Raw genomic sequence first — 23,692 nt, 5'->3', positions numbered from 1 at the left:
TGTCTTACAGCTGATGTTCTTTCTTATGGAGTCATCCACGTTTCCTGTCTTTTCCAGGCTGGCATGATGACTTTTCCAGCGACAACTCATGCAGAGATTACAACAAAGACACATTTGACTTCTCACATTTCCAGCACGATCCCCATCTATTCTCAACCTGACAAACTCCTTATCCTGCTGATACCCTAATACTGAGACGCTATTGCCGTATGTGTCCCTTTCACTCTACATGATGTATGACACAAAACAGTGCTCCTCTTACTGCCCCACATAGTAGATTAGGGAGACAAAAAGTGCATATAGGGTCTTATCCTCAGATTAAGTGCAGTTTTTTAACAGGGAGCTGCTCATCTGATGGTGTAAGGCAAAAAGCATGTGCGTATCGGCTGCTGCAGATCCACGAGCCGCCCACGCGACCTTCTCAGACACGTTGTGCAGGACAGATGTCTTTGTGGTATTTTCCTGATGAGGTCAGATAGACCTTGAAACGCGTTGAATAAACCACCAGAGCTTTTCATTACATTTGAATCTGTATTATTGTGGCAGCACAAACTTAATCCACAAACTATCCTGTACTGCCCCACATAGTAATATCCACCTCTGCGCTCCTTACAAAGTATAATGCCTCAATGCTCCTTTGTGCCTTCTGTATGGTAAAATTTTCCTCTAGAAAATATTAATGCCATGTGCATGTGCCCTAGAAAAGAGCCCACATTTTGCCCCTAGAAAGTAATAATGGCCCATGTTCAACTTTGACGGTTTCAATACTATAAATGGCCCTATAACAGTAATGGTTCTTAAGTGTCCACTAAATATTTAATATCCTCCGACTCCCCCCATGAACAGCTCCCCCATATACAGTATTATGGGCCCACAGCTTCCTATGCACAGTATAATGGGCACACAGCTACCCTATACATAGTATGATGTCTTTACTGCTCTCCTATACACAGTATGATATGATAGGCTCACAGTTCCTCTATACACAGTATTAGGGGCACACACCTACTATATACAAATTATGATGTGCTCCCTGCTCACCGAAAACACAGTATAATGCCCCTCACAGTAGCCCTCAAACTATATAAGGGTCCACACATTAGCTCCCATACTATATGAGGGCCCCCACAATAATCCCCTCACTACATGATGGCCCCCAATTTATCCCCCATACTGTATTATAGCCCCTACAGTTTGATGGCCTCCCACAGTAGCCCCCACAATGTATGGGAGCCGCCTTCCTTCCTCACTGTAAGAGGGTCCCCCACACTGTATGATGCCCCCACAGCAAAAGTTTTAAGTAAAATAAAAAACATTGTATACTCGCTTAATGCAGGAGCTTAACGAGTCCACGAGGTAAGACCAACGTGTTGATGTACCTGTGCTACTTCTCTAATCCACTGCAGGATGATGCAGTGACCGAGTCGGCCTCACACATACAGTACGCCAGAGTCCTAACACAGTCGCCCTGTATACTCCAAGTGTTTCCCACAGCAGGTAACATGGTGTTTCCAGGAGCTGTGCACTGTTCTCAGCAATGCTGACCCCCTGATCTTCCCTGTCTGTACTGACTCAGGCTTCCAGAATACATTTTAATTTCATTGCTTCCGTCTCATCTCCAATTTGTGTGAAGTCCAAACATATTAATGCTTTGCCCAACATTGAGTCCTACTTATCTAAATTATAGAAGACCAGAAAAAAATGAATGTATCCAATATCTTCCCAAAAGAAGTAGAATATTCAGATCCCATATGATAAGAAAGTGAACAGGAAGTGTTGTCATAGGGACACAAGTGCACAAGCTCACTTGACAAGGCTAACACTATGGGCAACAGTAGAATCCCTTTTCTATCTGCTATTTCACGGTGGGATGGGTGCTGGGTATTCACCATGTCACTTCCAGCCTCACACAGGGGAGAGGATATAATCATCTCTTTTTGGATGCTCCAATGGCCGTGGCACCAGTGATCACACAGTACATCAGAGTCCTGACGAAGGGCGATGACTTCGCTGCCCTATGACTCTGACATCCTCTGTGTGCACTGGCACCTCAGTTACTGCATTATCCTGCTATGGCCAAGAGCGGTAGTGCAGAGAGATTGTGTTTCCGCACAGCTTAGCTGTGTATCCGCAGAGTTTATCTGTATCAACGCACTGTGCATGCCTATAGAGTTAAGGGTAGCGTAGCTCCAGGTGGGCCCCTCGGAGCGTGGAGCCGTGGGTGCCCCCTCTGCCCCCCGGTCTGTGGCTAGTCAGCTAGAATTGCTCATGTAGTGTGTATGTGTATATATATATATATATATATATATATATATATATATATATATATATATATATATATATACTGTATATATACAGCTCTTGCAAAAAATGAGAGACTACTGCACAGTTTTACTAAAATCAGCTTCTCTACATATCTAGCAGCCATTCCATTCCAGTGTCAGTGGAATTCCGACCAGTGTACACCTCATTAATGTGCTTCTGATTAGGTGATCACCTGAACCAAATCTTATTTAATGAAGCAAAGTCTTAAAAACACTGCTGTCCTGTGGTGTTCACAATCCTCGTGTAATAGGACAGGCTGGATGGCAAGACAAGTGCTAGTAATATCCCAATAGTAATAGGAATGAAAAAATAACTTTTAACCATGCAAAAGGAGTTGAAAAGAAAAGTCTTGAGTGAGGAAAAGAAGGGCTCAACTCTGGCTTTACTAGCAGAGGGACACAGTGAGCGTAATGATGCCTTCATCCTTAAAATTTCTAAGATGGCAGACCATTACAACAAGGTCAAGCAGCAGACATTGGAGAAGACAAAGCTACAGACCGGCAGAGGAAAAAAATGACTCTCCACTGACTGGGATGACCGTCATCTTATTCGAATGTCACTCAGCAACCACAGGATGTCATCAAGTGACCTACAAAAGGAATGGCAAATGGCAACTGAGGTGAAGTGCATGGCAAGAACAGTTCGTAACAGGCTCCTAGAGGCAGGACTCAAGTCATGTAAAGCTAGAAAAAAGCCTTTCATCAATGAGAAGCAAAGGAGAGCCAGGCTGAAGTTTGCCAAAGACTATAAGGATTGGACCATAGAGGACTGGAGTAAGGTAATCTTCTCTGATGAGTCTAATTTTCAGCTTTGCCCAACACCTCGTCATCTAATGGTTAGACGGAGACCTGGAGAGGCGTACAAGCCTGTGTCTTGCACCCACTGTGAAATTTGGTGGAGGATCGGTGATGATCTGGGGATGCTTCAGCAAGACTGAACTCGTGGATGATTGTGTGAGTGATTGGGAGAAGGTGCTGTGGTCAGATAAGACAAAAATTGAGGTCTTTGGCATTAACTCAACTCGCTGTGTTTGGAGGAACCGAAATGCTGCCTATGACCCAAAGAACACTGTCCCCACTGTCAAGCATGGAGGTGGAAACGTTATGTTTTGGTGGTGTTTCTCTACTAAGGGCATAGAACTAATTCACCGCATCAATGGGAGAATAGATGGAGCCATGTACCGTAAAATCCTAAGTGACAACCTCCTTCCCTCCGCCAGAACATTACAAATGGGTCATGGCTGGTTCTTCCAGCAAGACAATGACCCAAAACATGCAGCCAAGGCAAAAAAGGAGTGGCTCAAAAAGAAGCACATTAAAGTCATGGAGTGGCCTAGCTAGTCTCCACACCTTAATCCCATAGAAAACTTATGGAGGGAGTTGAAGCTCCGAGTTGCCAAGCAACAGCCTCAAAATGTTAATGATTCAGAGATTATCTGCAAAGAGGAGTGGATCAAAATTTCTCCTGTCATGTGCGCAAACCTCATCATCAACTACAAAAAAGTCTGACTGCTGTGCTTGCGAACAAGGGTTTTGCCACCAAGTATTAAGTCTTGTTTAACCAACATTCATGAAGAAATAATAGGACGGCACAAGCAAAATACGAGCTCCATTGAATAGGGCTGATTAATGGACAACCAGCATGCAGGTTTCACGACAGCTGTGGGCATGTGGTGCTCTGCATGAAAAAACCAACAACGAAGATCCACAATGCAGTAAAAGACTGAAAGATGCAGCACTCACCCAATTGATGCTGTGTAATTCGTGAATTTTATTGAAGACAAGCTTTAAACATCCAAATTACGAATTACACAGCATCAATTGGGTGAGTGCCGCATCTTTCAGTCTTTTACTGCATTAAGTCTTGTTTGCCAGAGGGATCAAATACTTATTTCTCACTGCGAAATGCAAATAGATTTATATAATATGTACAAATGTGATTTTCTGGATTTTATTTTTGATATTCTATCTTTCAATGTTAAAATTAACCTACCCTTAAAATTGTAGACTGATCATGTCCTTCTCAGTGGGCAAACTTACAAAATCAGCAAGGAATCACATACTGATTTCCCCCACTGTGTATATACACTCACCGGCCACTTTATTAGGTACACCATGCTAGTAACGGGTTGGACCCCCTTTTGCCTTCAGAACTGCCTCAATTCTTCGTGGCATAGATTCAACAAGGTGCTGGAAGCATTCCTCAGAGATTTTGGTCCATATTGACATGATGGCATCACACAGTTGCCGCAGATTTGTCGGCTGCACATCCCAAAGATGCTCCATACAAGGCAGGATGGATCCATGCTTTCATGTTGTTTACGCCAAATTCTGACCCTACCATCCGAATGTCGCAGCAGAAATCAAGACTCATCAGACCAAGCAACGTTTTTCCAATCTTCTACTGTCCAATTTCGATGAGCTTGTGCAAATTGTAGCCTCAGTTTCCTGTTCTTAGCTGAAAGGAGTGGTACCCGGTGTGGTCTTCTGCTGCTGTAGCCCATCTGCCTCAAAGTTCGACGCACTGTGCGTTCAGAGATGCTCTTAGGCCTACCTTGGTTGTAACGGGTGGCGATTTGAGTCACTGTTGCCTTTCTATCAGCTCGAACCAGTCTGCCCATTCTCCTCTGACCTCTGGCATCAACAAGGCATTTCCGCCCACAGAACTGCCGCTCACTGGATTTTTTTTCTTTTTCGGACCATTCTCTGTAAACCCTAGAGATGGTTGTGCGTGAAAATCCCAGTAGATCAGCAGTTTCTGAAATACTCAGACCAGCCCTTCTGGCACCAACAACCATGCCACGTTCAAAGGCACTCAAATCACCTTTCTTCCCCATACTGATGCTCGGTTTGAACTGCAGGAGATTGTCTTGACCATGTCTACATGCCTAAATGCACTGAGTTGCCGCCATGTGATTGGCTGATTAGAAATTAAGTGTTAACAAGAAGTTGGACAGGTGTACCTAATAAAGTGGCCAGTGAGTGTATATTGTGATGCTGTGGTAGCACCGTACACAGTGAAAAGGCAGTGACCCACAAAGTTCAAGCACAAAAGTCTCTTTAATGTGTTACTTCACACATAAAGGTGCATAGCATTTTATAGTACACAACATCATAGTTCAATACACACAGTTGCATCTCGTCTTAGTGCCCGTTTCATAGCACTACACATCATACGGCTTTAGATTGCAGTCCCTAAACAGGCTGGACTTCCCTTTGTCCAGTTTCTCTGGGCAACCGCATGCCATACTAAAGTCTCCAAACACAGCTTCACATGTTGCAGACACTACACACGCCAGTCCTCCTCTGACTAGTTCCCGTGGGTGTCCTACATCGCTGTATCACAGTCTCTTTACTCACACAGCCCAGGATATCCTCCGGATAGCAGCATGGCACCATATCCACCTGTTTGCAATCGTTACCCATGCCAGTCCTCTTTCGGGCACAGGACATCCACCTCTGGGCACAGGACTGTCCACATCCGACTCTTTTAGGCACAGGACATCCATCTCCGGGCACAGGGCTGTCCACATCCAAGACCAGTACCATGGACGACTTACATCGCTGTGTACGCTGCGGGTGCCAGGCTATTCAGCTGCCCTGCGTGCTGGCTCTGCCGGTCTGTGCCTCCATGCACTCAGCCAGCGCTCTGCAAGCCTCTGCTCCGACTCTGCTCTGACACCAGACTGACATTGACGTTGCACCTGACACACCTATACCCCTTACTGCAGGGTTTTTAACACACAAACCTGTGGCCTTCAGCCACATGGAAAACCCGAACCGGAAATCTGTGACTCCCATGCACACCTATGGACTTCATCCATCTCCATGCACAACCTTGGGAGAACACACAGCCACCCCTACCTGTGACACGAGTCACTGACACCTGTCACTGCCATGCACACTTATAGCCTTCATATGCCTCTGTGCACATTCTGGGGAGCACAAACAGCACCCCCCTAGCTGTAACAGGGGTCACTGCCTCACAATGTATATATATATATATATATATATATATCTATAATATAACGCTGGGAGCGTCACTCTGTCCGAAGCCTTTATAGACTGCGCAAGTGCCGGCGCAGTCTGGACCCCACAGAGTGACGCAGCCCAGGAGATCGCGATATGCGTAAGCACTGAACGCATACCGCGATCTCCAACAGAGAAGCAGGGACGTGCCAGGAGGGTGAGTATGCTATATTCACTTGTCCCGTTCCAGTGATGCGTGCTGCTCCGTCCTCCACATCCTCTGCCTGTGACGTTCAGTTCAGAGGGCGCGATGACGCGCTTAATGCGCGCCGCCCTCTGACTGAACAGTCACAGCCAGAGGACCCGGAAGACGGAGCGGCACGCAGCACTGGATCAGGGCCAGGTGACTATAGCAAGTGTCGGGGGCCTGAGCTAGTGGCGACTCCGACACCCGACCCCCACAGCGCGCCGGTGTCTCCGCCTGCTCAGGCCCCCCAGCACTCGGCGCCCAGCGACGATAGGTGAGTATGTTATTTTTTTTTATTATTGCAGCAGCATACAGGGCATATAATACTATGGAGCATCTTATGGGGGCCATCAACCTTTATGGATCAGCATACAGGGCATATACTATGGAGCATCTTATGGGGGCCATCAACCATAATGGAGCAGCATATGAGGCATAAACTATGGAGCATCTTATGGGGGCCATCAACCATAATGGAGCAGCATATGAGGCATATACTATGGAGCATCTTATGGGGGCCATCAACCATAATGGAGCAGCATATGAGGCATATACTATGGAGCATCTTATGGGGGCCATCAACCATAATGGAGCAGCATATGAGGCATATACTATGGAGCGTCTTATGGGGGCCATCGACCATAATGGAGCAGCATATGAGGCATATACTATGGAGCATCTTATGGGGGCCATCAACCATAATGGAGCAGCATATGAAGCATATACTATGGAGCATCTTATGGGGGCCATCAACCTTTATGGAGCTGTATGGGGCATTTGGATGGGAGCAGCAAATTACAGAACGGTGGCGCAGGTTGGGAGCAGCACATTACAGAATAGAGCAGCACATGACAGAACGAGGGTGCAGGATGGCAGCAGCACATGACAGAACGGGGGCGCAGGATAGGAGCAGCACATGACAGGATGGGGGCAGCAAATGACAGAATGGAGGCGCAGGATGGGTGCAGCACATGTCAGAATGGGGGCGCAGGATGGGAGCAGCACATGACAGAATGGGGCCGCAGGATGGTAGCAGCACATGACAGAACTGGGGTGTAGGATGGGAGCAGTACATGACAGAATGGGGGCTCAAGATGGGAGCAGCGCATGACAGCATGGGGGCACAGGATGGGAGCAGCACATGACAGAATGGGGGCGCATGATGGCAGCAGCACATGACAGAATGGGGGAGCAGGATGGCAGCAGCACATGACAGGATGGGAGCAGCACATGACAGGATGGGGGCACAAGATAGGAGCAGCACATGGCAGTATAAGGGCACAGGATGGGAGCAGCACGTGACAGGATGGGGGCGCAGGATGAGAGCAGCACATGAAAGGATGGGGCACAGGATGGGAGCAGCACATAACCAAAATGGAGGCACAGGATGGGAGCAGCACATGACAGCATGTGGGTGCAGGATGCAAGCACTACATGACAGGATGAGGGCGCAGGATGGGAGCAGCACATGTCAGCATGGGGGTGCAGGATGGGAGCACCACATGACAGCATGGGGGCGCAGGATGGGAGCACATGACAGGATGAGGGCTCAGGAAGAGAGTAGCACATGATAGGATGGGGGCGCATGATGGTAGCAGCACATGACAGGATTGGGGTGGAGTATGGGAGCACCACATGACAGGATTGGGGTACAGGATGAGTGCTCAGGAAGACAGTAGCACATCACAAGATGGAGGCACACAAAACAGGATGGGGGCTGCACATGACAGGATGGGGGCGCAAGATGGTAGCAGCACATGACAAGATTAGGGCGCAGGATGGAAGCAACACATACCAGGATGGAGACCATATACCAATATAAATGCTCGCCACCCGGGCGTAGAACGGGTTCAATAGCTAGTATATATATATATACAAAAACACAGACTGCAGGGGGATCGCAGGGGGAGCCCAGTATCACACAGGATAGGATTACATACACGGCTCAGCAGACTGTATCACACAGGATAGGATTAGATACTCAGCCCAGTATCACTAAGGATAGGATTAGATACACAGCTCAGCAGACAGTATCATACAGGATAGGATTAGATACACAGCTCAGCAGTCAGTAACACAGGATAGGATTAGATACACAGCTCAGCAGAATGTGTCACACATGATAGGATTAGATACACGACTCAGCAGACAGTAACAGACAGGATAGGATTAGATACATGGCTCAGCAGACAGTATCACACAGGATATGTTTAGATACATGGCTAAGCAGACAGTATCACACAGTATAGGATTAGATACACAGGTCAGCAGACAGTATCACACAGAATAGGATTAGATACACAGCTCAGCAGTCAGTATCACACAGGATAGGATTAGATACACAGCTCAGCAGACAGTAACACACAGGATAGGATTAGACACACAGCTCAGGAAACAGTATCACACAGGACAGAATTAGATACACAGCTCAGCAGATGGTATCACACAGGATGTGCAATGTCCATAAACAAGGCCCAGGGACAGTCCTTGAAAGTAGTAGGGATCGATTTGCAATCTCCATGCTTTTCTCATGGTCAAATTTATGTGGCCTGTTCAAGAGTTGGAACTGCCAAAAATCTGCTCATCTTTGCACCCGAAGGAAAAACCAAAAATGTTGCGTATCAAAAAGGCTCTTGAATGAGTTGACAATAAAGTACTTTCAATACTTGGGTAATCATTAAGTTAATTTTTGTTGCAAATCTGTAGTGTTGAGTATATGATGTGAAATGTTTTTATGTGCAATATAATCATTGTAATTTGTTATAACTAACCACAGTTAGTTACTACGCCCAGGCAACGCCAGGCTCTTCAGCTAGTACATACACCATGTTCAAAATTATTATGCAAATTATATTTTTCTCAGATTTTCCTAAATGGTCGGTGAAAATGACAGTCAGTCTAATAAAAGTCATCACCCGTTAGAGTATACATCAAATTGTATTGAAAAAACCTCCCAATGATAATAGTATAATCTCCAAAATGAATAAAAACTCAAAATGCACTGTTCCAAATTATTAGGCACAGTAGAATTTCTAAACATTTGATATGTTTTAAAGAACTGAAAATGCTAATTTGTTGAATTTGCAGCATTAGGAGGTCACATTCACTGAACAAAAAAGCTATTTAACTCCAAAATATCCTAACAGGCCAAGTGACATGGTAACATAGGAACTCTACTTTGATATCACCTTCACAATTCTTGCATCCATTGAACTTGAGAGTTTTTGGAGAGTTTCTGCTTGTATTTCTTTGCATTAAGTCAGAATAGCCTCCCAGAATTGCTGTTTTGATGTGAACTGCCTCCCACCCTCATAGATCTTTTGCTTGATGATGTTCCAAAGGTTCACTATAGGGTTGAGATCAGGGGAAGATGGTGGCCACACCATGAGTTTATTTCCGCTTATGCCCATAGCAGACAATGACTCAGAGGTATTCATTGCAGCATTAGATGGTGCATTGTCATGCAAGAAGATGATTTTGCTCCTGAAGGCACGTTTCTGCTTTTTATACCATGGAAGAAAGTTGTCAGTCAGAAACTCTATCTACTTTGCAGAGGTCATTTTCACACCTTCAGGAACCTTAAAGGGCCCTACCAGCTGTTTCCCCATGACTCCGGACCAAAACATGGCTCCTCCACCTCCTTGCTGACGTCACAGCCTTGTTGGGACATGGTGGCCATCCACCAACCATCCACTACTCCATCCATCTGGACCATCCAGGGTTGCTCGACACTCATCAGTAAACAAGACTGTTTTATAATTGGTTTTCATATACGTCTGGGACCACTGCAACCGTTTCTGCTTGTGAACACTGTTTAGGGGTGGAGAAATAGTTGGTTTATGCACCACAGCAAGCCTTTGAAGGATCCTACACCTTGAGGCTTGAGGGACTCCAGAGGCACTAGCAGCTTCAAATATCTGTTTGCTTGTTTGTAATGGCCTTTTAGCAGCTGCTCTCTTAATCCAATGTACTTGCCTGGCAGAAACCTTCCTCATTCTGCCTTTATCAGCACGAACACATCTGTGTTCAGAATCAGCCACAAATCTCTTAACAATATGATGATCACACTTAAGTTTTCGGGAAATATCTAATGTTTTCATCCCTTGACCAAGGTATTGCACTATTTGATGCTTTTCGGCAGCAGAGAGATCCTTTTTCTTTCCCATGTTACTTGAAAACTGTGGCCTGCTTAATAATGTGGAACATAATTTTTAAGTACGGTAGTTTTCCTTTAATTAGACTCACCTGGAAAACTAATTATCACGTGTTTAAGATTGATTTCAGTGATCCATTGAGCCCTGAGACACAATACCATCCATGAGTTTACTTGAAAAACAAAACAATTAAATCTTTATGACACTTAAATCCAATTTGCCTACTAATTTGGCACATTATATATATATATATATATATATATATATATATATATATATATTTTTTTTTTTTTTTTCTTCCAAACCCTATCTACTCAGCTTAATCTATACCTCTTTACCTAATATTTTTCTGCAGACAAGTTAGACATGGAGGTTGCTTCGGAGATGCTGTTTGCTAAAGACTCTAAAGGTCGAGTAAGTTCATTGACTACAGTACTTGGGCAAGAAGTGGACAGATTTAATAATCTTCTCAGAGTTCTTAAGGTGAGTCACTTGATAAAGTATAAGCTAAATTTCTGATCGAATTATTTATGAATATCTAAACAAATGAATGATTAGCCTTTGCATAGTTATGAATTTTTGAAATATACTTCATTACTTTATTTACTTCCTTCTCTTCCAAACACTATGTTGTAATGCCACTATGACTAATTCAAGCTTCTTAACCCCTTAGTGACAGAGCCAATTTGGTACTTAATGACCAGGCCAATTTTTACAATTCTGTCCACTGTCAATTTATGAGGTTATAACTCTGGAACGCTTCAACGGATCCTGCTGATTCTGAGACTGTTTTTTCGTGACATATTGTACTTCATGTCAGTGGTAACATTTCTTCGATATTACTCGCGATTATTTATGAAAAAAACAGAAATATGGCAAAAAAAATTAGCAATTTTGTAATTTTGCAATTTTCAAACTTTGTATTTTTATGCCCTTAAATCAGAGAGATATGTCACAAAAAATAGTTAATAAATAACATTTCCCACATGTCTACTTTACATCAGCACAATTTTGGAAACAACATTTTTTTTTGTTAGAGAGTTATAAGGGTTAAAAGTTGACCAGCAATTTCTAATTTTTACAACACCATTTTTTTTTAGGGACCACATCACATTTGAAGTCATTTTGAGGGGTCTATATGATAGAAAATAACCAAGGGTGACACCATTCTAAAAACTGCACCCCTCAAGGTGCTCTAAACCACATTCAAGAAGTTTATTAACCCTTTACATGCTTCACAGGAACTGAAACAATGTGGAAGGCAAAAATGAACATTTAACTTTTTTTTTTGCAAACATTTTAATTCAGAACCATTTTTTTTTTATTTTCACAAGTGTAAAAACAGAAATTTAACCATAAATGTTGTTGTGCAATTTCTCCTGAATATGCCGATACCCCATATGTGGGGGTAAACCACTGTTTGGGCGCACCGCAGAGCTTGGAGGAGAAGGAGCGCCGTTTGACTTTTTCAATGCAGAATTGGCTGGAATTGAGATCGGATGCCATGTCACGTTTAGAGAGCCCCTGATGTGCCTAAACAGTGGAAACCCCCAAGTGACCCCATTTTGAAAACTAGACCCCTTAAGGAACTTAACTAGATGTGTGGTGAGCACTTTAGACCCACAGGGGCTTCTCAGAAGTTTATAACGTAGAGCCGTGAAAATAAAAAAAATCGCATTTTTTCTACAAAAATGATCTTTTTGCCCCAAAATTTTTATTTTCACAAGTGTAACAGGAGAAATTAGACCACAAAAGTTGTTGTGCAATTTCTCCTGAGTACATCGATACCCCATATGTGGGGGTAAACCACTGTTTGGGCGCACCGCAGAGCTTGGAAGAGAAGGAGTGCCGTTTTACTTTTTCAATGTAGAATTGGCTGGAATTGAGATCGGACACCATGTTGCGTTTGGAGAGCCCCTGATGTGCCTAAACAGTAGAAACCCCCCACAAGTGACCCCATTTTGGAAACTAGACCACTTAAGGAACTTATCTAGATGTGTGGTGAGCACTTTAAACCCCCAAGTGCTTCACAGAAATTTATAAAGTAGAGCCGTGAAAATAAAAAATCCTTTTTTTTTCCTCAAAAATAATTTTTTAGCCTGCAATTTTTTATTTTCTCAAGGGTAACAGGAGAAATTGGACCCCAAAATTTATTGTGCAATTTATGCTGAGTAGGCTGATACCCCATATGATGGGGTAAACCACTGTTTGGGCGCATGGCAGAGCTCGGAAGGGAAGGAGTGCCGTTTTGGAATGCAGACTTTGATAGAATGGTCTGCGGGCGTTCTGTTGCGTTTGCAGAGCCCCCGATGTACCTAAACAGTAGAAACCCCCCACAAGTGACCCCATTTTGGAAACTAGACCCCCCAAGGAACTTATCTAGATGTGTGGTGAGAACTTTGAATGCCCAAGTGCTTCACAGAAGTTTATAATGCAGAGTCGTGAAAATAAAAATAACATTTTTTTTACCACAAAAAAGATTTTTAAGCCCCCAAATTTTTATTTTGACAATGGTAACAAGAGAAATTGGACCCCAAAAGTTGTTGTCCAATTTGTCCTGAGTACACTGATACCCCATGTGTGGGGGGGGACCACTGTTTGGGTGCACGGCAGTGCTCGGAAGGGAAGGAGCGCCGTTTTGGAATGCAGACTTTGATAGAATGGTCTGCAGGCGTTATGTTGCGTTTGCAGAGCCCCCGATGTACCTAAACAGTAGAAACCCCCCACAAGTGACCCCATTTTGGAAACTAGACCCCCCAAGGAACTTATCTAGATGTGTGGTGAGAACTTTGAATGCCCAAGTGCTTCACAGAAGTTTATAATGCAGAGTTGTGAAAATAAAAAATATTTTTTTTCCCACAAAAAGGATTTTTTAGCCCCCAAGTTTTTATTTTCACAAGGGTAACAGGAGAAATTGGACCCCAAAAGTTGTTGTCCAATTTATCCCGAGTACGCTGATGCCCCATATGTGGGGGTAAACCACTGTTTGGGAGCACGGCAGAGCTCGGAAGGGAAAGAGCACCATTTGACTTTTTGAGCGCAAAATTGGCTGTGGCGTTTAGAGACCCCCTGATGTACCTAAACAGTGGAAACCCCCCAAATCTAACTCCAACCCTAACCCCAACACACCCCTAACCCTAATGCCAACCCAATCCATAATCCTAATCACAACCCTAAGGATAATCGCAACCCTAACCCCAAAACAACCAAAACCCTAATCAGAACCCTAAATCTAACACACCCCTAATCCTAATCTCAACCCTAACCTCAAACCTAACCCTAATCCCAATACACCCCTAATCCCAACCCTAACCTTAACCCTAATCCCAAACCTAACCCTAATCCCAAACGTAACCCTAATGCCAACCCTAATCCAAACCCTAATCCCAACTCTAACCCTAACTTTAGCCGCAACCCTAGTCCTAACTTTAGCCCCAACCCTAGCCCTAACTTTAGCCCCAACCCTAACCCTAACTTTAGCCCCAACCCTAACCCTAAATTTAGCCCCAACTCTAACTCTAGCCCTAACTTTAGCCCCAAACCTAACCCTAGCCCTAACCCTAAATTTAGCCCCAGCCCTAACCCTAAATTTAGCCCCAACCCTAACCCTAAATTTAGCCCCAACCCTAGCCCTAACCCTAGCCCTAACCCTAGCCCTAACCCTAGCCCTAACCCTAGCCCTAACCCTAGCCCTAACCCTAACCCTAGCCCTAAATTTAGCCCCAACTCCTCTATCTGCCAGCCGGCAGATCATGGCGGGCGCACTTCGCATGCGCTCGCCATTTTCTTACAGAAGGAAGAAGCCGGCGGCCAGAAGAGGACACAGGAGGACCCAGGGACACCGGTAAGTATGATAGGGTCCCCGAATCCCCCTATTTCTCTGTCCTCTGATATGCGATCACATCAGAGGACAGAGAATTACACATCGCTTTTTTTTTGCGGTCGTCGGTAAACAGTTAATTACCGGCGATCGCAAAACAGGGGTTGGTAAAAACCGATACCGATCATGTTCTTTGGGGTCTCAGCTACCCCCGGCAGCCGAGACCCCAAAGATCTCCCGGGTGCCGGCCGGCCCGCCATTTTTTTGCCGAAAGAAGATGGCGGCGCCCATTGGGAGCCACGAGGAGCACCGGGGGAGACAGGTGAGTATCGGGGGGTGATCGGGGACCCCATTTCTCTGTCCTCTGATGTGCGATCACATCGGAGGACAGAGAAATTAAATGGCACATCGCGTTTTTGTTTTTTTTGCGATCGCCGGTAAACGGTTAATTACCGGCGATCGCAACTCGGGGGTCGGTAAAAAAACCCCGAATCATGTTCTCTGGGGTCTCGGCTACCCCCGGTAACCGAGACCCCAGAGAAAATCCGACTCTGGGGGGCGCTATTCACTTTTTCCACAGCGCCGTTAATTAACGGCGCTGTGGTTTAAGTACCCTTAGCGGCCGCCGTTAAAAGGCGTATCGGCGGTCGTTAAGGGGCTAAGAAGCTGCTTTGAAATGCTGCTCAATGAGATATGTACCTTATATTTAAACAGTTTACATGAATTTCCCTCTCTATCTCTAAGTACCTATCCCCCATACTGAAATATTTTGTTCCCTGCAATGGGGACAACAATCATCCATATTTAGGCCCATTCTATACAATACCTATAAACTGTATGAACTTGAAACAGTTGAGACCTTCTCTGCATCGTGTTTATTCAAAGCAACCCTTAAACTTCCAGCTCCTCTTCCCATTTCTCTGTAAAAATGTTACCCATATCCTGCTCCCACTTACTCTGAACCTGAGCCATTGGGTCACTCAAAATCTTTAGCAACAATGAGTTGTAAACCTGAGAGATGAATCCCTTCATTGCTTTTGCCTGTACTATGAAGTTTTACAGCCCGTTTGAAGAAATAGGAAGATCAGAAATGGCTTCCTGAGCCCATATTGCATGTCTTATTTGCAAGTATTTACGCAAATTAAACTCCTGTTTCAGCTCTTCGAACAACTTGAGATGGTTATCATAGTATAACTGATGCACATATTTCAACCCAAGATTTTTCCATTCTCCAAACCCCCCCAATCTCTGCAACTCTAGACTAAAGTTCTTCCAGATAGGCGTGTACTTTGAGCAGTCTGTCATCCCTAGCAGTCTTTTAAATGTCCACCAAATTTTATGGACCAGTGACCAGGTAGGGTATATACTCGGACTACCTACAAATTTGTGATTCCAATATCTCCAGTAAATTCCCTTTCACCCAAGTATTTTAATACTACTGATTCTACTTCCTGGGCCTCCTTCAATGCCCAGCCTCGGGAGTGCTGAAACTGGGAAGGTATGTAGTACTCCCATAGGCAAAGCTAACCTCGCTGATTTTTTGGTAATTGCAGTTTTTCCAGTATTATTCTGGGGGTTCTCTTTTCCACACCAAATCTCTAAATATGTTGTGCATTTTCCAAAACCAGTATATAGGAATCCAGAGAGGTGAACTATGCATAACATACAGAATGCATGGCACTAGCACATCTTATTGAGGTTTACTCTACCCAAGGCTTCCCATATACACACTTTATTCCTCATTTTATAACCAGTGGACTTACATTTAATGGAATAAACTACTATAATTTCATGGTAACGTAAATCCCCAGATACTTAAATTTCAGAAGTACTGGAATGTTGGACAGACTCTTCCAAATAGCAGTACTCCTGGAGTCCAAAGTTAGAAGAGCGTATTTATACCAATTTATTGTCAGACCTGAAAAGGTCCCAAATCTCTCAATTGTGTTCATTATGTTTGGAATAGAGTTATTAGCGTTATTAATGACTAATTGGTCATCAGCATATTGAGCAATTTTTTCTTCTATGTTCCCATACTTAAAACCCTCTATCCCTGGGTGTTTTCTATTAATATAAGCTAACGGTTCTACTGCAAGTGTAAAGAGAAATGATGATAGCGGGCAGCCTTGTCTAGTCCCCCTGAAAAGCTCAAATCGCTCTGACATTCCCTGTTTAGCCCTTACTTTAGCCTTTGGGGATACATATAGTATCTTAATCCATTTCATGAAATCAGGACCAAATCCCATCTTCCCTAGCACCGCCCTTTAAAGTAGCTATGAAAGAAACTTAAATTGGGCATTGAAACAGAACTGAAGCATAGTGCTTGAAAGAGAAGGAAGCAAGTTACAATAAAGAAGTATAATTACCAAATATTATTTTTCTTTTCTTATTTAAAATTTATATACCTGAAGACCCTCACATACAAGCCCATATCTATCTATATAATTGTCTAAGGGGTACTTCCATCTGTTTGTCTGTTTGTCTGTCACGGAAATCCCACGTCACTGATTGGTCACGACCGGCCAGAACCAATCAGCGACGGGCACAGTCCGGCCACGAATTCGCCCTTCCCTACTCCCCTCCAGTCAGTGCCCCCTCCCTACTCCTCTCCAGTCAGTGCCAGTGTGTCGCCCCATCCCGGACGAACTTTTTACTATTGATGCTGCCTATGCAGCATCAATAGTAAAAAGATATAATGATAAAAATAATAATAGAAAAAAAAATCGTGCTATTCTCACCTTCTGGCGTCCACCGAAGCTGTCCCACTCTTCACGATGTGGCCGGCAGCTTCTGTTCCCAGTGATGCATTGCGAAATTACCCAGATGACCGCTACCTAGATGACCGATAGTATGTAACTATTTTTTATTTTTATTTTTTTTAACAATGATATGGTGTCCACACTGCTATATACTATGTTTGCTGTGATATATACTGCGTGGGCTGTGCTATATACTTCGTGGGCTGTGTTATATACTTCGTGGCTGCCATATACTACATGGCTGCTATATACTACATGGCTGTGCTATATACTACGTGGCTGTCTGTGCTATATACTACGTGGCTGTGCTATATACTACGTGGCTGCTATATACTACGTGGTTGTGCTATATACTACGTGGGTTGTGTTATATACTATGTGGCTGTGCTATATACTACGTGGGCTGTGTTATATACTATGTGGCTGTGCTATATACTACGTGGGCTGTGTTATATACTATGTAGCTGTGCTACATACTATGTGGGCTGTGTTATATACTACGTGGCTGTGCTATATACTATGTGGGCTGTTTTATATACTACATAGCTGTGATATATACTATGTGGGCTGAGTTATATACTTCGTGGGCTGTGCTATATACTTCATGGGCTGTGTTATATACTATGTGGGCTGTGCTATATACTATGTGGCTGTGTTATATACAACGTGGGCTGTGCTATATACTACGTGGGCTGTTATATACTGCGTGGCTGCTATATACTACTTGGATGTGCTATATACAACATGGCTGCTATATACTACGTGGCTGTGCTATATACTACGTGGTTGTGTTATATACTATGTGGGCTGTGCTATATACTACGTGGCTGCTATATACTACGTGGCTGTGCTATATACTACGTGGCTATGTTATATGCTGCGTGGCTGTGTTATATACTAGGTGGCTGTGCTATATATTACGTGGCTGTGCTATATACTATGTGGCTGTGCTATATAATACGTGGCTGTGCTATATACTACGTGCCTGTACTATATACTATGTGGCTGTGCTACATACTACGTGGCTGCTATATACTATGTGGCTGTGCTATATACTACATGGCTGTCTCTGTTATATACTACGTGGCTGTACTGTATACATATATATAGTAGTAGTTTTGACCTTTTTTAACTTTTATATTTTAATATTTTTAAAAACATTTTTTTTTTACTATTGGCATGCTTCAATGTTCTCCATAGGAGACTAGAAGCTGCCACAACCCGATCGGCTCCGCTACATAGAGGCGATGTTCCAATCGCCTCTATATAGCAGAATTGCTCACTTGCTATGAGCGCCGACCACTGGGTGGTGCTCAAAGCAAGCCGACACTGACAACCATAGAGGTCTACAGGAGACCTCAGGTTGTCATGCCAACACACCGGTTGTCACCGGGGGTCACCGTTGTGCGTATTTCTGGCCCGATGGCCGGAAGCGCGATTTAAATGCTGCTGTCAGAGTTTGACAGCGGCATTTAACTGGTTAATGGCTGTGGGTGGATCGCGATTCCACCCGCGTCTATTGCAGGCACATGTCAGCTATTCAAAACAGCTGACATGTCCCCGGAAAGATGTGGGCTCACCGCCAGAGCCAACATCAAAGGGAGGGAGTCCGCCATAAATGTACGTGCGATGTCGGTAAGGGGTTAACCACTAACTTTTAGGCTTTGTGCCCACGTTGCGTTTTTTATGCGTTTCTGCCACGTTTTTTGCTGCAGTGGAAACGCATAAAATGCTTAAAAACCACATTCCCATGCAATCCTACGGGATTCCGCTGTTGCTGTGCCCATGCTGCGTTTTTTCCCCCTGCAGAGTCGCATAGCGGTAAAATCCGCAGCATGTTCATTATTTCTGCGGAAACGCGGCGATTCCGCAGCCATAGGATTCCATTGAAATGCTCACTTTACGCATGTGGCTATGCCCACTATGCGTAAAGTGAGCACTTCATGAGCGGATGGTACCCGGGTCTGGAGGAGAGAAGACTCTCCTCCAGGTTCTAGGGAACCATATTTCTGTAAAAAAGAAAGAATTAAAATAAAAAATAGGGACATACTTACCATTTGATGGCCCCCGGAGTAGTCCCAGCTCTCAGCGGTGCATGCGGCAACTTCTGTTCTCAGGGATGCATTGCGCGAATCACCTGGGATGATGTCACGCGACCTGTTATGGTTTCCAATGGCAAGGAAACATCAGAAGCATAGAATAAACGGACAAGCTCTCGGGTGATGGAAACTAGAGCTGACCGCGATGCTAAACCTACACACCACACTAGAAGTAGCCAGGGGGCATTCCTGCGTTGTCTCTAGATGCCGTGCGCCAGCCGGAGAACTAACTACCCCTGGTAGAAGAAAACACAGTCCTGGCTTGCCTCCAGAGAATGTCCCCACAGGAGATAGCAGCCCCCCACATATAATAACGGTGAGAGCAGATGAAAAGACACACGTAGTATGAAAGCAGATTTAGCACAGAGAGGCCCGCTAACTAAATAGCAGAAAGATACAACAGAGGACTTCGCGGTCAGCTGCAAAACCCTTCAAAACACCATCCTGAAATTACCTTAACTCATGTGACAACTCATGCCACTGGAGTGGTAATTTCAGCCCAACAAGAGCTTCCAGCTGCAGAGATTCACATAAGTGCAAACTGGACAAAACATACAAAAATAGGCTTAAGGACTAAAGTGTCCAACTTAGCTGAGCAGAAAACTGGGAGCAGGAACATGCAACAGAATCACTCTGGATACATTGATGGTCAGCATTAGAATGACTGAGGAGCAAGGTTAAATAGGATACTCCCACATCCTGATAGGAACAGGTGAACTGAGAAGGCAAAGCTTGCAGGACACCAGTACCACAAGAGACCACCGGGGGAGCCCACGAACCGAATCACAACAGTACCCCCCCTTAAGGAGGGGGCACCGAACCCTCACAAGAACCACCAGGGCGATCTGGATGAGCCCTATGAAAGGCACGGACCAAATCAGAAGCATGAACATCAGATGCTGTAACCCAAGAATTATCCTCTTGACCGTAGCCCTTCCATTTCACCAGATATTGAAGTCTCCGTCTGGAAACACGGGAGTCCAAGATTTTCTCCACCACGTACTCCAATTCACCCTCAACCAGCACAGGAGCAGGAGGCTCAACAGAAGGCACAATTGGTACCTCATACCTCCGCAATAATGACCGATGGAAGACATTATGGATAGCAAAGGATGCTGGGAGGTCCAAACGAAAAGACACAGGGTTAAGAATTTCCAAAATCTTATAAGGACCGATGAACCGAGGCTTAAACTTAGGAGAAGAGACCCTCATAGGGACAAAACGGGAGGACAACCACACCAAGTCCCCAACATGAAGACGAGGACCAACACGACGATGGCGATTAGCAAAACGTTGAGTCCTCTCCTGGGACAACTCCAAATTGTCCACCACCTGCCCCCAAATACGATGCAACCTATCCACCATGGTATCCACTCCAGGACAATCCGAAGACTCCACCTGACCAGATGAAAAACGAGGATGGAACCCTGAATTGCAAAAGAAAGGGGAGACCAAAGTGGCAGAACTGGCCCGATTATTAAGGGCAAACTCAGCCAACGGCAAAAAGGAGACCCAGTCATCCTGATCAGCAGACACGAAACACCTCAAATAAGTCTCCAAGGTCTGATTAGTACGTTCCGTCTGGCCATTTGTCTGGGGATGAAATGCAGACGAAAAAGACAAATCAATGCCCATCCTGGCACAAAACGCCCGCCAAAATCTGGACACAAACTGGGATCCCCTGTCGGAAACGATATTCTCCGGAATACCATGCAGCCGAACCACATTCTGAAAAAACAGGGGCACCAACTCAGATGAGGAAGGCAGCTTGGGCAAGGGCACCAAATGAACCATCTTAGAAAAGCGGTCACACACCACCCAAATGACGGACATCTTCTGAGAAACAGGGAGATCAGAAATAAAATCCATAGAGATGTGTGTCCAAGGCCTCTTAGGAACAGGCAAGGGCAACAACAACCCACTAGCCCGAGAACAACAAGGCTTGGCCCGAGCACAAACATCGCAAGACTGCACAAAAGTACGCACGTCCCGAGACAGGGAAGGCCACCAGAAGGACCTAGCCACCAAATCTCTGGTACCAAAAATTCCCGGATGACCTGCCAACGCAGAAGAATGAACCTCCGAGATGACTCTATTGGTCCACTCATCCGGCACAAACAATCTACCAGGCGGACAACGATCAGGCCGATCCGCCTGAAACTCTTGTAAAGCACGTCGCAGGTCTGGGAAGACAGCAGACAATATCACCCCATCCTTAAGTATACCCGTAGGTTTAGAATCACCAGGGGAATCAGGTTCAAAACTCCTAGAAAGGGCATCCGCCTTCACATTCTTAGTACCCGGCAGATACGAAACCACAAAATTAAACCGGGAGAAAAACAACGACCAGCGCGCCTGTCTAGGATTCAGACGTCTGGCCGACTCAAGATAAATCAAATTTTTGTGATCAGTCAAGACCACCACCTGATGTTTAGCACCCTCAAGCCAATGACGCCACTCCTCGAATGCCCACTTCATCGCCAAAAGCTCCCGATTACCGACGTCATAATTTCGCTCGGCGGGCGAAAATTTTCGAGAAAAGAACGCACAAGGTCTCATCACTGAACAATCTGAACTTTTCTGCGACAAAACCGCCCCCGCTCCGATCTCGGAAGCATCATCTTCCACCTGAAAAGGAAGAGAAACATCAGGCTGGCACAACACCGGAGCAGAAGAAAAACGGCGCTTAAGCTCCCGAAAGGCCTCCACAGCAGCAGGAGACCAATCTGCAACATCAGCACCCTTTTTAGTCAAATCAGTCAAAGGCCTGACAACGCTAGAAAAACCAGTTATGAATCGACGATAAAAGTTAGCAAAGCCCAAAAATTTCTGAAGGCCCTTAAGAGAAGTCGGTTGCGTCCAGTCACAAATAGCCCGAACCTTCACAGGATCCATCTCAATAGAAGAGGGGGAAAAAATGTACCCCAAAAAAGAAATCTTCTGAACCCCAAAAACACACTTTGAACCTTTAACAAACAAAGAATTGGTCCGCAAAACCTGAAAAACCCTCCTAACTTGTTGAACATGAGATTCCCAGTCATCCGAAAAAATCAAGATATCGTCCAAATACACAATCATAAATTTATCCAGATATTCACGGAAAATATTGTGCATAAAAGACTGAAAGACCGAAGGGGCATTTGACAGACCAAAAGGCATCACCAAATACTCAAAATGGCCCTCGGGCGTATTAAATGCGGTTTTCCACTCATCCCCCTGCTTAATTCGCACCAAATTATACGCACCGCGAAGATCAATCTTAGAGAACCACTTCGCCCCCTCAATGCGAGCAAATAAATCTGTCAGCAATGGCAAAGGATACTGATACTTGACTGTGATCTTATTCAAGAGTCTATAATCAATACAAGGTCTCAAAGAACCATCGCTTTTAGCTACGAAAAAGAACTCCGCTCCAAGAGGAGACGAAGAAGAACGAATATGTCCCTTTTCCAAGGACTCCCTAATATACTCTCGCATGGCAGCATGTTCAGGTACAGACAGATTGAATAGACGACCCTTAGGAAATTTACTGCCAGGGATCAAATCTATGGCGCAATCGCAATCTCTGTGAGGAGGAAGAGAATTAAGAGTAGATTCCTCAAAAACCTCACGATAATCAGACAAAAACTCAGGAATTTCAGAGGGAATAGATGAAGCAATGGAGACCAAAGATGTGTCCCCATGATTTCCCTGACATCCCCAGCTTAGTACAGACATTGTTTTCCAGTCAAGGACTGGGTTATGAGTTTGCAACCATGGCAATCCCAGCACCAACACATCATGTAGATTATACAGTACAAGGAAGCGAATCACCTCTTGATGGTCTGGAGTCATACGCATAGTCACTTGTGTCCAGTATTGTGGTTTATTACTAGCCAGTGGTGTAGAATCAATACCCTTTAAAGGTATAGGAACTTCCAGAGGCTCTAGATCAAACCCACAGCGCCTGGCAAAGGACCAATCCATAAGACTCAAAGCGGCGCCAGAATCCACATACGCATCCGCAACAATAGAAGATAACGAACAAATTAGAGTTACAGACAAAATAAACTTGGACTGCAAAGTGCCAATAGCAGAGGATTTATCAACTTTCTTTGTTCGTTTAGAGCATGCTGATATAACATGAGTAGAATTTCCACAATAGAAGCACAAATGATTTTTGCGCCTATAAATCTGTCGTTCGCTTCTGGACAGAAAGCTATCACATTGCATACTCTGTGGTGCCTCTTCAGAAGACACCGCCAACTGGTGCACAGGTTTGCGTTCCCGTAAACGCCGATCAATCTGAATTGCCATTGTCATGGACTCATTCAGACCAGT

General features: G+C 44.7%; 1 protein-coding gene across 1 annotated transcript in view; it reads left to right on the top strand.

Annotated features, from left to right (window-relative positions):
- DNAH6 (dynein axonemal heavy chain 6) overlaps positions 1-23,692 on the top strand; it is a 717,942-nt gene that overhangs the window by 644,078 nt on the left and 50,172 nt on the right. The window contains exon 72 of the mRNA XM_077275462.1: positions 11,050-11,177. Within this exon, the coding sequence (XP_077131577.1) occupies positions 11,050-11,177 (128 nt within the window). The remainder of the gene's footprint in view (positions 1-11,049; positions 11,178-23,692) is intronic.

Source organism: Ranitomeya variabilis, chromosome 1, assembly GCF_051348905.1.
Source record: "Ranitomeya variabilis isolate aRanVar5 chromosome 1, aRanVar5.hap1, whole genome shotgun sequence".
NCBI classification, from domain to species: domain Eukaryota; kingdom Metazoa; phylum Chordata; class Amphibia; order Anura; family Dendrobatidae; genus Ranitomeya; species Ranitomeya variabilis.
The sequence above is the reverse complement of the archived record's forward strand: the minus strand, read 5'-3'. Positions and strand labels throughout refer to the sequence as shown.